Source organism: Cyprinodon tularosa, unplaced genomic scaffold, assembly GCF_016077235.1.
Source record: "Cyprinodon tularosa strain WSP-4 unplaced genomic scaffold, ASM1607723v1 ctg66, whole genome shotgun sequence".
Lineage (NCBI taxonomy): Eukaryota > Metazoa > Chordata > Actinopteri > Cyprinodontiformes > Cyprinodontidae > Cyprinodon > Cyprinodon tularosa.
The window spans coordinates 219229-235051 of NW_024039407.1; the positions used below are offsets into that span (position 1 = coordinate 219229).

At 36.0% G+C, this 15823-nt stretch overlaps 2 protein-coding genes across 4 annotated transcripts in view; one reads left to right on the plus strand and one right to left on the minus strand.

The window, feature by feature from the left end:
* Positions 1 to 441: 441 nt before the first annotated feature.
* On the minus strand, positions 442 to 5265 carry slc48a1a (solute carrier family 48 member 1a). The gene is made up of 3 exons (XM_038309372.1): positions 4967 to 5265; positions 2979 to 3146; positions 442 to 2897 (listed from the first exon to the last, which is right to left on the minus strand). Exons 1-3 carry the CDS (start codon positions 5094 to 5096, stop codon positions 2761 to 2763), a joined length of 435 nt encoding a protein of 144 aa, XP_038165300.1. The 5' UTR covers positions 5097 to 5265; the 3' UTR covers positions 442 to 2760.
* A 1690-nt stretch (positions 5266 to 6955) lies between these two features.
* The window catches only part of rapgef3 (Rap guanine nucleotide exchange factor (GEF) 3), a 48501-nt gene continuing 39633 nt past the window's right edge, over positions 6956 to 15823 (plus strand). Inside the window, exons 1-4 of one of the 3 annotated variants that reach the window (XM_038309275.1) lie at positions 6956 to 7036; positions 7201 to 7307; positions 15008 to 15058; positions 15450 to 15535. In XM_038309275.1, coding sequence (XP_038165203.1) covers positions 15010 to 15058; positions 15450 to 15535 — 135 coding nt within the window. In that variant the 5' untranslated portion in view covers positions 6956 to 7036; positions 7201 to 7307; positions 15008 to 15009. Of the gene's footprint in view, positions 7037 to 7155; positions 7308 to 15007; positions 15059 to 15449; positions 15536 to 15823 lie in introns of those variants that run through there. The other 2 variants (XM_038309279.1, XM_038309276.1) reach the window with 2 other exon arrangements.

The following is a 15823-nucleotide window of genomic DNA, read 5'->3' on the forward strand; positions in this document are numbered from 1 at the left end:
AGCGTAAGGCCATCCTACGTGCAAGTCCCCATTATTACTTACTGCAGGTGAGTCTGACAAAGTGGAAAAATTGCATATCTTCTTTTGGAATTAAGCTAGTATTAGCGATGCAAACAGCAACTTCTAAATAGAGCGTTTACGAGGAGAAATGGGATAGTTCATGCACACACATTTAATAGGCGTTCCCTCTAAGGTGCAAGTACAGGGTTGTGCATGTGTATTTTTTATTTTTATTGTTTTAAGTGGAGAGGGCAGGTCTTTTCAAATGTTGGTGAAAATCCTCCACTGTACCTTTAAGAAAACTTTCCGAAAAAATGTTTGCTCACCAAACTTACCTGAAGATGTTGCATTTTTCTAACTATTCTTAATATCTGTACCCAAATTTATCTTTTTTCTTATAAGTTAGTTACCAAAGCACCAAATATTATGAACTTAAGCCAATCCCACTGCTGTATCTTTGCTTTATTAATAAAGACTTAACATGACAGAAATAACATTAAATGCATCTTTAATGTGTTTGGTTTGTACTTGTAGTATTCTTACATGCAATCATCGACAAAAAAAAAAAAAAAAACTGTACATGTTTCAGAATTAAGGTAGACATGAACAACTGAAACTAAATCAATAAAGAGTAGTTCAACTTGATCAGTAAAATCAATCTGATAGAAGATTGAACCTTACATATGCTTGGTTTACTACATTATAGGGGTGCAAAGCCTGTGTGCAAAACAAGGGCATGATGTCATAGACTAAAGTGCAATTCTGTGTCAAATCCATTTGTGATTTCTCCAAAGCAGGAATGTTAACATCTGAAAAAAATATTCTCACTTGTAAGCAAGTCTCCCTCTTGTGGAAGAAACAGAGAAAAGCAAATTTTTCATGAAATGTAGATGATACATGTTTCATTCAGAAATTTGATCACATGAACATTTTCAGATAAAGCTTTAAATTAGTGCCTCAACTTTAAAAAGTTATTTTTCCCCCAAAGACACAAGTAGGCTGTTGTGAAGAGACCCTAAATGAATGGAAGGACTGCATTTGGATGCTCTAAAGAAGAACAGGTACGAAAATCAAAGTATTGCAGTACTGTTGGTTAAGAAAACATGGAGTGGATTCAGCATCTGCCTAGAGTTCTACCAAATAATACAAAAAAAAATCATTTGTGGACATTTTGTCAGGGAAAATTTGCACAACCTCTCAGAGTTGAAAACATAAATATAGCATACAGGAAATTACACAAACTCATTTAAGGAATCAGACGACAGACAAATGAAAGCAAGGAAATATCCTGCAGAAATGCCCCTCCCCTACATCCTGCATGCAAGTTGTTTTGTTTTGTTATTTAATGCATCAGTGGAGTGATCGCACAAACAATTCATCCGGTGGGGGTTTTTTATACGATAGTTCCTACCTATGCTTTTAATGCATCAATAACCTTCAACCAGAATACAACAACAGTTTAACATACATCAGGGAAAATAGGCATTAAAAATGTCAATGTATTCTCAGCAAATAGATTTCTATTGACCAACAGATGGGAAATTCACATTAAGAGGAATGGCAGCACTGGAAATTTTAATAAAGGGAGCAACATGTAGTACAGTACTGCTAAAAAGTTACTGACTGCAGCATTAAATCCTACTCTGAATCATTAAAGCAGCTTTTATTTCTCATGTCTTGAAATGAAAAGAAGCAGGAAGTGCCTCCAGAAACATTCCCGACAACCCTGTCAGTTTTTATGGGTTAGTCGTCAATTAGAGTTTATTATTACTGTTACAGGATAAGAATGAATAAAGATTTGGAGGATTTTTAAGAAAGAATAGGGTCTAAAACAGTTGTGAACAGAAAAAAAACAGAGGCTAAAATAGCTCAAGAGCTGGAGCAAAAAATAAAATTTAAAAAGATATAACACCTGAGCAATGAACTAGCTTCTTTCTTTCTAGGCTGAAATTACTAAAAGAACAGGCTTTTCTAACGAGAAGCGCCTTTACCAACCATTTAATCTAAACAAGGTTTTTTAAATGAAGTATTGTATGTTTTTAATTCCCTTGTTATCAGCAGCTGGTTTTAGTTTAATACCAACGCTGTGATTAGAAAAGTATTTAAGGAGAAAAAACATTGATCTATTTAACACTTATTTTCCCCGCTGTGAAATATCAAAAGAAAATAGAATCAGGACCATCAACTTTATGTTTTCGTTGTTTTTTTGGGGGGGGTTATGAAAATTACTTCAATTTCAGCACCACTGACATCTAAACATCTACTTTCCAGATATCCATGGAAGATGATTAATTATTATGTTATTTTCTTAGATGATCCTACAGAAAAAATAAAAAGGAATCAACCAACCAGATGTGCACTTCCATGTTCAGCATTTTGTTTTGGTTTGTGGTCAAATCCGAATTATGACGCCAAAATGGTGGTGATTTTCTTACACTCTAATTGTTTTGTCATAAAACAATCCAGAGATGCAATCTGCTCTGAAAAATTCCCTTCATTCCCAGCAGAGCCCGGATCCAGTCTGTACAAGCATGGACTTTCAGCTGTAACTCGTGGTTAGGTAGGAGAACAGGTTACAAGACGAAGATAAAAGCTCGTTAAGCTAGTGTAACAGGTGCATCTCCTTGCTGTAAAAGCCACCTGACTTCCAAAACAACCATGTCTGCTTTTCCTCCTCGTTGTTACAAAGCTCAGAGTCCAGCTCCTGCTGGCATTCGTAAATCCTTCAACCTTCACTGAAGTCTATAAAAATCCTTCTGGCTAAAAATCGCTGAGGATGCTGATGTCAGCAAACTCCTGGCGGTATCTGTAAGAGTACAAGGCCAAGAGAAAGGACCATTTGAGGGTCAGGAAGCTCCAAACGCAGGACAGGTAAAGGCTCCTCGGGTTGGTCAGCGCTGTGGGACGGAAATGACAAACAGTTAAATGAACAGTTACGATACATTTTCAAATATGATTTGACACCAAGAGAGGCTTACATTGTTTCTGCGTGATGGCCAGGCTTAGAAAGGTAAAGAAGGCTGCTACCGCCAGCACTGAGAAGAGCACTCCGACAACAATGAAGAACCTGAGGCCTTTGAGCCAGGTGCGCCAGTAGTCCTGCATGTACATGATGTGTGTGACTAGAACCCAGAACGCCAAGACTCCTGTCAGATGAAGAAAACACAACGATTAGTTTTCTGCTTGATTAAACGAATACTGGCATCATTATAAAAAGCTCTGACAGGACGCTCTATCAATCTATTCTTCAGCACATAGATCAGTTACCTGTAGGATAAGTTTTAATATAGCTAAAAAGTTCCCTCAAATAAAAGTCCCTAAATGACCAGTTTTCTGCTCACTAAAAAAAGGCCATGAAATTTAGTTTTGAAAGAAAAACTGGGTCATTTTCTAATATTTCACTTGGCAAACTAAATGAATTCCAACATCCCTGATATAATTCAGCTTTAAACCTACAGCTCAGAAGCTAGAAATAGATGTTTCTTAAGCAGGTGACTAAAAGTTTCAACTAATCAGAAATCCACTTCTTACCTGAATGGAAATTAAAGGATAATATTCTGCAGTATAAAGACAATGAACCTGCTTTGGTATTGTCTTTTTTTAATTTTTTTTTACAATCATGTTTATTCAAACAGCTTTTCAGCAAAGCTTCCGTTTATTTTATTTTTTTCAATTCAGTCTTAAATGCTTGTTTTCTATTTTAAATACAATCAAGCATATCATTTTTATTTATTTTTTTTACATACACAAACTTTTGTTAATAAATACTGACAGCACAATCTGTTGCTGCTTTGTTCAAAGCTGAGGAATGTTACCTGACGTGCATTTAAGATAGCGAATTAAGGGTTTTTAATAGAAGAGCTCATTTCAAAATGTGCCATAGAATCAAACATGGGTATCCTAAGAGCTTAAGGCACAAACAGCTGCTTTAAGGCCCGGGGCGAGAAGCCCCCATCAGAGAACACAAACACGGCAACAAACAGGGGAGAAAAAAAGGTATAAACAACTGTTTAAATGATAAAAAACTAATCTCAAATAACCGACACACTCATTTGAAGAGCTTAGCATTCAATTTAGTTAAATTTGACATTTCACGATTAACTCTGCTTAAATGTTTCAGCCCTAATATAGTTCATATGTTAGGTAGATTGAGCATGTTTTCTTTGTAAAACATATAAAGAAAATACAATTGGGAAATAAAAAGTTTTTTATTCATACATCTTATATTTTTAGATTTCTTGCATATTTCAAAAGAATTAGGATCAAATGAACAAAACCAATTGTCACTGATTTGTCTTGATTCTAATTGACTTTTTGTGTTTGTTCTGATAAGAGAAAAAAATTCCTCTATAGCCATTTTCAACCTTTAAAGTTCTGTTTCAATTTCCTCAACAAATAATATTAAGTTATTTTTCACGATGAGCTCATAGTTTACAGTAAAGAAAGAAAAATGTTTTGTGACTCCAATTTAAAAACATTAACATGCAGGAGATGGCCAAGAGCAACTTTGGTTTAAGTCTCTTAAGTCAGAATCTGAACAAACAGTTGCAATGTACCATACAAAGTAAGATGATAATGGACACAAAGTATAAAGTGCATAAGAAATTTATAAATGAATAACAGAATATAAAACTATAATATCAGGGTCGCATAAATGTTGCTTGTAGAACATTTTTTAACTTGGTCTCAATTATAAGCATGGGATCCCACAAATAAAACTCCTATGTGGCCCCAAACCACCGGGGGCCATCTTTGAATATGATCCTATTGACTAATGTTATCCTCAAGCGATTTAAACAGACCTTAGTCGATATTTAAGGAGTGATTAGTGGCGCCTGTTACAGCATCTTAGCCCCAGAAGGCCGCAGTCTGGGCCATACATCTAGGATTGATTGAAGGGCGATGCATTATAACAAATACTGGAACATTTATTGCAGGTAATAGCAGTTATGTTTCATAAACATACCCGACAGGCCTCCCATAGCCGCTGTCCATGGCTGTTTATAGGCGATATTCCAAACCAAGAAGGCTGAGAATCCAAACAGAGTCCCGCAGCTAGCATAGCCTATGCTAATGTGTATCCTGCTGATTCCCATTGTAAAAGAATGTTAGCGACAGATCTGTACGGCCAAGCAAGATGAAAAAAAATTACAATTTTAGTATTAAAAAAAAAGGACAGATCCGATGTTTTGGCTCTGACCTACATCAACAGCTTACAGCCGCCATATTATGTAATATCCTCAGCAACAGGAAAACGACAAGATAGAAAATCCCCCTAGGCTCACAGCCAGGAGAAGCACGACGCCTGACACCGTGGATTATTTTAAAACAGACCCGCGAAAACATTCTACACAACTTTAATATTTGAGTCAACCAAACACTAAAAATGTGCTTTATGAAATCAGCTACAGAGAGCAACAACACAGACTAAATTAGTCTCTTAAAGTTTAATAAGGAGAGTCAAGCCATTATTTAAGTAACAGCGAGAGCCACCAGAATATTGGTGCAAGTCACCAATCCTCTTTGTTATTTACCTATCTTTGTTCAGAGGAGCTCCCCATCGCCAGCTCAGCTCAGATACTGCCCCTAGTGGAGAAAAGTAAAGGAGCATTTTGATTTTGGTGGCACAGGTGAATTTTAATTAAATTACCAAATCACGTTCAAGCTTTTCTAGAATAATAGTGTGATCAACTGTACAAATGTAGCGTCAGATCTAATATCGCAAGAACAGACCCAAATCCTTGATTTTAGGCCATAAAAATATCAACAGTAATTATCACAGTTTCAGTGCTTTTATTAGTTCTATGGCAAGGCAAGGCAAATTTATTTTTATAGCACAATTCAGTACAAAGACAATGCAAAGTGCTTTACATGATTAAAATACAGGAATATAAAACATAATCAAAGCAAGTAGGAAAAAATAAATAAATAAAATAAAAAATGCAGGAAAAAAAAGAACATTAAAAACAGTGGGCTATGGGCTATGGGATTTTATTAGCCCTATGGACTAATAAACCTGGCTAAAACTCAGTAATGATTCAGACATATTAGTTCAAATTCCTCAAGGAATTCACGTAAATTTCAACATGAAATGTTAAGATTTGTTAATTATTTGTGCAAATATTAAACACTCAGAAAAACACAATAGCCCAACATTTTAACCCACCTGTTGCTCACAGTAAAGAGTATCAATGCACTTCCGTTTTGTCTGTCTGGAAGTTATGCAGACTGTGGTTGTCAAGCACTGCATTTGACTGAGATGGCATGTGAAACACTTTGGTTTCATAGCAATATAATAGAACATTTTATTCACAATGCACATGATTTTGTTTATGTATATACACATAAAAACCTTTGATATCTTTAAAGCTTGATGATGCCATAGGGATAATTTTAACTTGTTTTGTAACCACAGATTGGGAGGCAGTTATAAACTCTTTGTACATTTTTGTAAATTTGTACTTTATTTTCTTTTTCCAGCCTTTCCAATGTGTCTTTATATTTATTTATTGAATAATCATAATAATAATAATAATAATAATAATAATAATAATAATAATAATAATAATAATAACAGTACAATAGAATCTGTGTGTTTGATATTAGAGTTGACAAAGTCTTTAAGGTCAAGGTAACTCCTTTCATGCGCTGATATGTAAAACCTGATTTCAAAGAGGATGTGTTTTATTTTTCTCAAAACAGGGCTTAAACAGGTGCATTGAATGCTGATCAGTATAGATTGCACATTACTACACATTTTCACCATAAAAGAATAAAATTGGCTACATTAATCGACTTTTAAAACCAGAATTAAGATTAAAACATAGCTTTAACTCTATGCAAAGTATATATAACCAATGTTTTTCTTTGTCTGAGATGTTTAGCAGCAATAGACCGAAAATGTATGTTACTGAGTAAAAGTTGAAAGCCTTCCTGTGGTTGATTGCAGCTCCTTTGCATGTCTGCATGATGGCAAGTCGAAAGCAAAACTGAAGGAAACCACAATACTCAACTGTGTGTCTGAAAGTTATATATTGTAAGTTAAAAAAAAAAACTGCAAATTTTCAAAAACTATGCTTTTCACACGCCTGCTGCTGTGGGTCTGTGCTGAATTCAGCTCATGCCCTAGGCGCTTACTTCATGACCAATCAGAAAGATACAGGAAACGGTGTCCACTAACCCTCCCCACGACTCATACAGGCGACCCAGACTGGCAGATCAACCCCAGACATATGAAAGAAAATACGACTGGAAACAGGAAAGCAGAGAACAAGTGTGCCGACAAGCCTTACAAGTGGATAAATGTGGTAAGTCTCTGAACATGGATGGCAGTAATGTAAAAGAAAGATCAGCACTTTATTTTCACATTTTAGAAATACTCTTGATCTTTTTTTTTTTAGAAAATGTGTTTTATTCATAATTTGGTAAATCATGTAGGTTTTATTATGTGTATATTTATAGATTTTGGAGCAGTATTTACCAGGTGCATGAAAGTTTATTTTATTGTTGCTCCAAAATTGAAATGAAACTAACCATGCCTTAATTATGAAATAAAAAAGTGTCTGCTTCTACTTTTTAATCATAATTAATTTGTTTGCACGTCATCATCTAGACACTTTTAAAAGGTAGTCAATTATAAGAGCGCATAAGATTAGCAACTGTTGCGGCATGTTGAATTACTCCTGCATTAGATTTTATTCCTGGCTTCATATTGGCTTCACATTTTGCATCAATCCTCCTCTGACCACGAGGTCAAACAGATCAAATATGTATTTCCCTGTGGCTGCTAAGTGGCAGGAGAAAGGAAGGAAAAGGTGGACGTGTGTCACTGCATGTGTGTGCGTATGTGTGCACATGTGTATGTGTGTGTGCTCAACAAAGACAGTTGACAAAGTACATTCCATGGGCGTTGATGTGTTGCAGGAAATCCCACTCCCATTCCCGAAGGATCTAAATAGAAACACACAAAATAAATAGAAAGAGAAAGAGAGAAATAGACACTGACCCAGATAACAGAACAATTTGCTGGATTAAACAATACAACTATAAATATCTGACATCTAAACCTGAAATTTCATCCTTTACTTTTTTCACATAAAGGGCTGTGAAAAGACATTCTATTTTTGATTGTTTTTGGTCACAATTTCAGTAAATTTTTAAGATCGTCAAACAAATATTTCAATACTGGACAAAGATTATCTGAGTAAATAGAAAAAAAAAACAGTTTTCAAGATGATATTATTTACTGAACAAAGAAAGCTACCCATGCCAACCAAGGTTATGTGTATTATACAGCCTTGGCTATATACTATATATACTGTAACAAAATAAATAAATAAATAACTATTAAAAAAACAGGCCCATTTTTTATTTTAGCGTATCTGTTGCCTATATTATACAAGACTTATGGAATTAATGAATCACTCAGCCTATTTGACAACAGGAAGTAGATAGAAATCGAGTCTATACCCCAGTTTAACAAAAAAACAAAAAACATGAAATGATTGGAAACAATGTAACTGAGATCTATCAGTCTAGAAATACGGCTACAAAGACATTTCTAAGGCTTTGGGACTCCATTGAACTACAGTGAAGGCTGTTATCAACAAATAGTGAAAGCATCAAACAGTAAACTTTCCCAAGAAGCGGCCAGCTATAATTTAAGCTATCATTTCATCCAGGATCTCAGAGAATAACCCAGAGCTCTGCAGACTGAGTTCAGATCAGTGGTAAGGATTCTGCAAAAAACAAAAAGAGAGACACAACAAAAATGGCATCCATGGGAGAGTTCCATGGCAAAAAGATATGTTTCTGTCTCACATTTGCTGAACAAGATCTCCATTATCCCCAAGACTTTTGGATTAAAATTTCCTCTAGACAGAAAAGACTGACTGATTTTAAGACATTGTTTTTCTCATTATATCTCTTATTAACCCCCCCCTCAAACTGACAAACGTGGCGGCAGTAATTTGATGGTCTGAGGCCGCCCTGCTGCCACAGAGCCTTTATGATTGCAACAACTGATTAACCACAAATTCTGTTTTCTACCATAAAACAGTGGATGAAAATGTCTCACCAGCTTAAGCTAAAGTTCTCTAAGTTCATTCAGCAGGACAGTTTTCCTGGGAGCTTAAGGCGGTTCTTGGTTTTGGTCTGTAGGGCTGAGCCGCCAGGAATGAGATGTTAAGATAATATGGTAAATGGCATGTACTTATATAGCGCCTTTATTCAATACAGGAGACTTGACCAAAGCGCTTTACACTACATTCATTCATGCACACACTCACACACTGATGGTGGCAAGCTACATTGTAGCCACAGCTGCCCTGGGGCTCACTGACAGAAGCGGGGCTGCCGTACACTGGCGCCACCGGGCCCTCTGACCACCATCAGTAGACAATGCAGGTGGAGTGTCTTTCCCAAGGACACAACAACACTGAAAGTCAGAGTCAGGGCTTGAACCGTCAACCCTTCGATTTCAGGGCAAACTCCTACATCCAACACCGCTGTTGCCCCAATTAACATAATGTAGGTAGGATAATAACTTGAACTAGAAAATTCCCAAAGGTCATTTTGGAGGTGCCTGCCACTTGATGCATAGTTGTTTTTGTACAGCTTTAGGTTCTGTGGCAAAGCCAGGGTGGCACCAAAGGCTTCATAGGGTTATTTGGGTTCACCTGACATCGGGTAAGAGTGTGAAACTTAATGGAGAAATACAGTATGTCACCATGCCAGGTGGCAACTTGCTTGTTCACGCTTGATGATGAATGGCGTCGCCATATCTCGTGGTGACTGGGGTCATGATAAAGATCCCTATAATGCAATAAAATGCTGAGTATATTATTAAGGCTTTTATTTTGTAGAGTACCTGGTGTCTTACTTTGAAGGTCCTGCAGGGCTGCATAAGGTCAGCCTCTGGAGTGATATGACATCAATTTGCAAATGGTTAATCTATCTTTTTCTTCTTATTATTTTAATAGATGCTTTATTACAGTGGAAATGGGAGTCTTTTAATATGAAATGTACACTAAGGTGAAAATCATCAAATATTGGTAACAAAACACAAATAATTTAAACTGAACAAGTTCAGTCAAGTTCTTTACAGGCTTCTGTTTCCTTGTAGTTCCTCCAGTTGGAGCAGTTTATGTTAGTTAGTGACCGTAAATAAGATCATAGAAAGTGTTGTTAAGTCATTTCTTTCAATTAGACATCCATGTAGAAAGCATATCAGTGTTTTATGTAAACTGAGGGAATAAAATAGTTTAAAGTAGAGCCAAATTGATACATTGGCAGGCTGATATTTTTGGTATATATTTGTGGGGATTTTTATATCATAGGCTAATAGGTGCAGTTTGTACTGGTTATTTAATTCTGCTAATCAGTTAGCAGAACCTCAATCTGCGATACCAGTAAAGTTTTCCCTCTTCATCTTCAATGCCAATTTTGTGAATGAACACCAACTGACAAGAATCGAGGTCATAGCCTTATACGGAATTATCAGGGTGGTAATTATCCAGATTAGCAGTTCATGAACACGCGCTCACTTACGCACAGGTGGACTGCATCAAGTTTACAAAGATCATTGATGATCATTTACTGAAGTGAAGATTGTTTGCTGAATCTGATGTGGTTTACCATTAAGAAGCCATGATAGGAGAAGAAGTGAGAGGTCAGGGCCATGTGCTGGAAATAACCAAAAAATCTCAAGAAATGTACAGTTATAATACATTTTAAAATATTATTTATCACCAAAAGAGGATTAAATTGTGCTCTGGGTTATTTTAATATGCAATAAAATTAGCATTAAGAATATTTTGATTTTTAAAATGCTTACAATTAAACAGAAATAAAGAATCTTCTATGTTTAGGGAGAACTAAGCAGTGTGTCTCATCACCTAACGTGACATTATTCACTATTATTGAGACAGCGTGAAAAAGACATTTGTGGACCAGTATTTTGTGTCCTGTTTTATTATTATTCTTTAGGTATCATCACAGTTGTAGTTATTTTCTATCAATGAGCTAAGTAAGCAATGCAAGCAAGCCTTTTCAAGTGTTAATGAGTTAATGGTGTTATGCAAGCTTACTTTAATCAGCCAACGTTGATAAAGTCTCCTTCATCGATATAACCTCCCTACATGTCACATCGGGTTGTGGTAGCAATGGGCCAGAAGGGGGGTTGTAGAATAATGGTAAACAAGATTGCTTGTTTTCTGAGAATTCTGTCAGTACCTACTTCAAACCCAACAGATTGTCACTCTGACTTCCTCTGCAGGAACCACAGATTGCTCCCTGGGTGCTGCAAGCTGCTCTAACCTACCTAAGCATGATAAGATAAATGCAGAAGGCAGTTTGTGTTGCATTGACTAATAAAAATCAACAGTCTTAACCTCTGATCATCTAACATAAGCCTCAGGGTCACATCATTGCCTATTCATTTAGGGGAGTGCATACAGTATCCGTAAATACACTAGATTTCTGATCAACAGATAAAATCTTGAGGACCAAATACTTCATCAGCTTTCTAAAAATAATCAGTAGCATCCCTTTGCATGTTTCTTTTTATTTTCATAAATTGTTTTTATAAATGGTGTAGTTAAAATCCCTTCTGTTTTCATCAAAGAGCATCCCGTACATTTAGTCATCCACTAACTGTGCATGTTCTTCTATTTAGAATGATGGGAGATGTCTGGAAATTTTATTGTAGATACACTTTACCTATTAGAGACTAAATAAAATAAAATAAAAATCCAGGAAATCACATTTTGTATCCCATAAACAAGCAAGAGGTCTGGCCCGCACACACCTGTAACTTCCTCTTTAAGAGGCTCTTCTGTCCTCCACTCCTTACCTGTAACTGCACCTGTTTGAACTCATTATCGGGACGAAAGATACCTGTCTACAGCCTCAAACAGTCAGACTCAAAATTAAACCATCAGCAAAAAGCTGTTGAAGGACACCAGAAAGGAAACTGCAGCCCTGCACCAGGCTGGGAAAAGTGAATCTATGAATAAATCAACTGCCAGAACAACTGTGTAAGACATATAAGACCACTGATAAACTCCTTTGTTCTGGAGCCCAACACAAGATCTCATCCTGTGTGGTCAAAATGATCATGAGACTGAAGATTAAAGATCCCAGAACTACACTGGCGGTTACCTACCATCAGTTTCACAACCAGAGGGCCTCAAATCCTACAGTGCCAGGCATGTCCCCCAGCTTAAGCTGGTAAATGTTCAGGCCCAACTTCAGTTTGCTAGAGAGCATAGGGAAAATCCAGAGGAAGATTAAGAGAATATCATCTGATCAGATAAACCAAAATATATCTTTTTGACACAACTCGACTCATTGTGTTTGGAGAGAGAAGACTGTTGAGTTGCATCCAAAGAACAACATACTGTACCTACTGTGAAGCATGGCGGTCAACACATCATGGTAGGGGGCTGTTTTCTGCAAAGGGGATTTTTGACTGATCTGCGTTTAGGGAATAATGAATACGCCCATATATCATGCGATTGTAAGACAAAACCTTCTTCCATCAGTCAGAGAACTGAACATGGGACGTGACATTTGTCATCCAGAGTGACGATGATCCCAAGAACACCACTCAAAACACAGCAATGGCTCCTTAAAATGTATTTCACAGTCCTGGAGTGGCCTAACCAGTGTCCAACCCTCAACCCCATAGAATATTTGTGGACAGAGCTGAAAGCGTCTTGCTCAGCAACAGGCCCAAAACATCCCCGTTCCAGAGCAGATCCACATGGGCCAAAATACCTGCTACAGTGTGTACAAACCTGGTAAAGACTTACAGCACACCTTTGACACTTTTAAGTATTTAGTATTGACCAAATACTTCTTTTTCCATCAAAATTTATAAATTTTTTAATAATCATATTCTGTGAATTCCAGAATTCCAGGATTTTTTATTATTATTTTTTATTATTATTATTTGTCTTTCAAGTTAAAGTATACTGATAATGAAAAAAAATTGCAAATAAGACCTTACAAGAAGCCACATATGGTACAAGCTCAGCTACTGCTGACAGCAACGAATAGCTTTAAGAATTGGATATATGATATAGAGGTGTAAAGAAATATGTCATAGATTCAAGTGACAGTATATGCAAATATATATTTATAATGAATATATTATGTCTACAGAAACAATATGCGACAATAATTTTAAAAATAATTGATCTCAAAGCCTCATATGAACTAATCTCCCTTCTATTTACTGAAGTTTTTGCATTTTTATGCGATTGATATGACAGTTAACATGTAAAGCTAAAGACAGAACACCATTTGACCCCTGACCTCTTCATTTCACCAAAAATTTTCCATTTATTTCTCCCTATTGTGCATTTAGAGTGCAGTGACATTTCTGAAAGGCTAATCTAATTTGCCATAATCTTTGGTTGCGAGAGAAAAGCCTAATTTAAAAAAAAAACAGATTAGCAGATTTGTATTTTCACATAAAACAGCACCAAACACAAAAAAGATGAGACAAGGAAGCAACTCTCATATTTCACATTTGAAATGATTTTACAATTTGTTGAATGATCTGAAATCACAAAAAAGGCAAAATACAAGAAGTGTTTAAGGAGAAAGGGCATCTCTAGCACCCTGTACATTTGCAGACATGAGAACTTAAAACTGAGTGCCAATAATTTGTATAAACAAATATCAGAACATTTTTAAATATGCCTTGACAAGTGATCTGAGCTCTCGGAATGATTGTGAAAACGGCAAGACATCAGAAATGCCATAAGAGGGCGCTATTTTATTTTCAAACTTTTTTTATTAGAACGATCACACAGATAAAGCTGAAATATAACTTTTTTCCTGCATCTTTAATGTTAACCCAGAACCAGAAGGTAATTATCATTTATTTTTATTTATCAAGGAAATAATCTGTTTTTAATTCCTGTATTCTAATATCCCCATCATCACTGACAGATCAGCCTCCAGTGGCTATTTTCTTTTTGGCATAAACATACATGAGTCTCAACAGCCTTATTTCTGTAAAGTATGAGCAGCACAGAAGTCAGTCTAGACAGTCTGATACCATCAAACTGCCCAAATATGTCTTTTCCTGTCAACCGTCACTGTGTTCACTATCATAGGATGGATTCCTTTTATGTGAGTCTACATAATGTGACATTACATAAATCCTACATGACATTTAAAGGGAAAAAGAAAATCAGGTTTAGCCAAAGGACAGACATTTTCAGCCATATAAAGACTTTTTGCTTGGTTTCTACCTTTTGATTCTAACTTTTTGTGTTTTCTTCTTGGGCATAATGAATGACTCCTAAAAGGTCAAAACCTGATTAGGTGTTTCTTTCTTTTCTTTCTTTCCTGATGTTTGCAGTAAACATGCATCACTGTGAGTTAAAAAGAGTGGGGTATTTTTTGATGTGTTTGATGCAAATGCAATAAGAACAAAGCTAACTGATTTCTGCATGCTTTTTAATCCATCCTTCGCCCACACGCACTAATGTAATATTTGTCTATAAAAGAAAAACAAAATGCTGAGGTGAGCTGCTGGTGCCCTGGCTTTTAATAACATAAACAAAAGAGGCTGTTTGAATATGCTGTCCTATGACTGTCCAGCTGGGGGAACAAGCAGATCAATGCACTGAAAGCAGGACAGAACTTGCGTTCCTCTGAGTGCCTTGTGGAAAACCTTGGCAAACGGACTGACTCTCAGGTCAGCACAGGAAGGGCAGCCCCGCTTTGGAACAATGGCAGGGATTTAAACAATTCTTGCATAACACACTGCAAGACAGAGTTGACTGTGATCAAATGAAGGGGAAATGATGTAAGAGAAAGTATATCTTGTTTACATTTTGTAGACCTACATGGGTACATAACATAAGCATATCATCAAACATTTATTTTAATAGTTCAACACAAGCAAAAAGCTCATTAATGACATTGTTGTTTTTTTCTTTAACTACTTTTGCAAAAAAAATTATGTTATTTTATTTTACCTCAAACACAGCCATGGAGAAGACTTCTGATTTGACAGATGTCGAAGACATCCATAAAGAGGGTAAGCCAAAAAGGTTATTTCTAATAAAGGTGGCCTTATGCAGAGCACCGTATCCAAGTTCTGCATTTAAAAGTTGAGTGGGGGAAAAAAGTGTGGTTAAATATGTTGAAAAGAAAAACTCATATTGTGTTTGAGCAAATCAATGCTGGATCTACTTTAAGTAAGCCATAATATTTGGCCTAAATGATAACAATAAATTGATAGTAACAGATCTGTACATTGAGTTTAACAATCTGAATTCAAGTGTTGAAATAAATAACATTGTATTTTGTTGCAAAATGTAACTGTATCGGGTTACACTGCATAATCAAAAAAAGAAATGACAATACATTAGTTTTTATTTTCTGTAAAATAACAAACCTAATTGTTATCTCACTTTTCTGCCTTTCAGATATTGTTCAAGCAGACTTTTCCATGGAAAACTTGGTGAAATCCTTCTGTTCAGCGCCGAGACGGCGCACACCGGATATTGGTGAAGTAAGTAATCTGCATTAACAAGTAAAACACGCACTAATGAAAAGTATACATAATTTAATGTGTAGGTAGTTTCATTTAATTCTAATAAATTCTTTCATTTCCTGACTCAGCTAAATTAGCCAAATTATAACTTAATATCCATATAATTTTGTCATTAAAATAAGTGTGGTTTGACTCTTAGAAATATGAACTAGTGTGATTTGGGCAAAAAATGTTATACAGACAGATAGATAGAGATACATTTTTTGTGCCATTTACTGTAAAAGGTCCTCAGCCCCTATGGGCTAG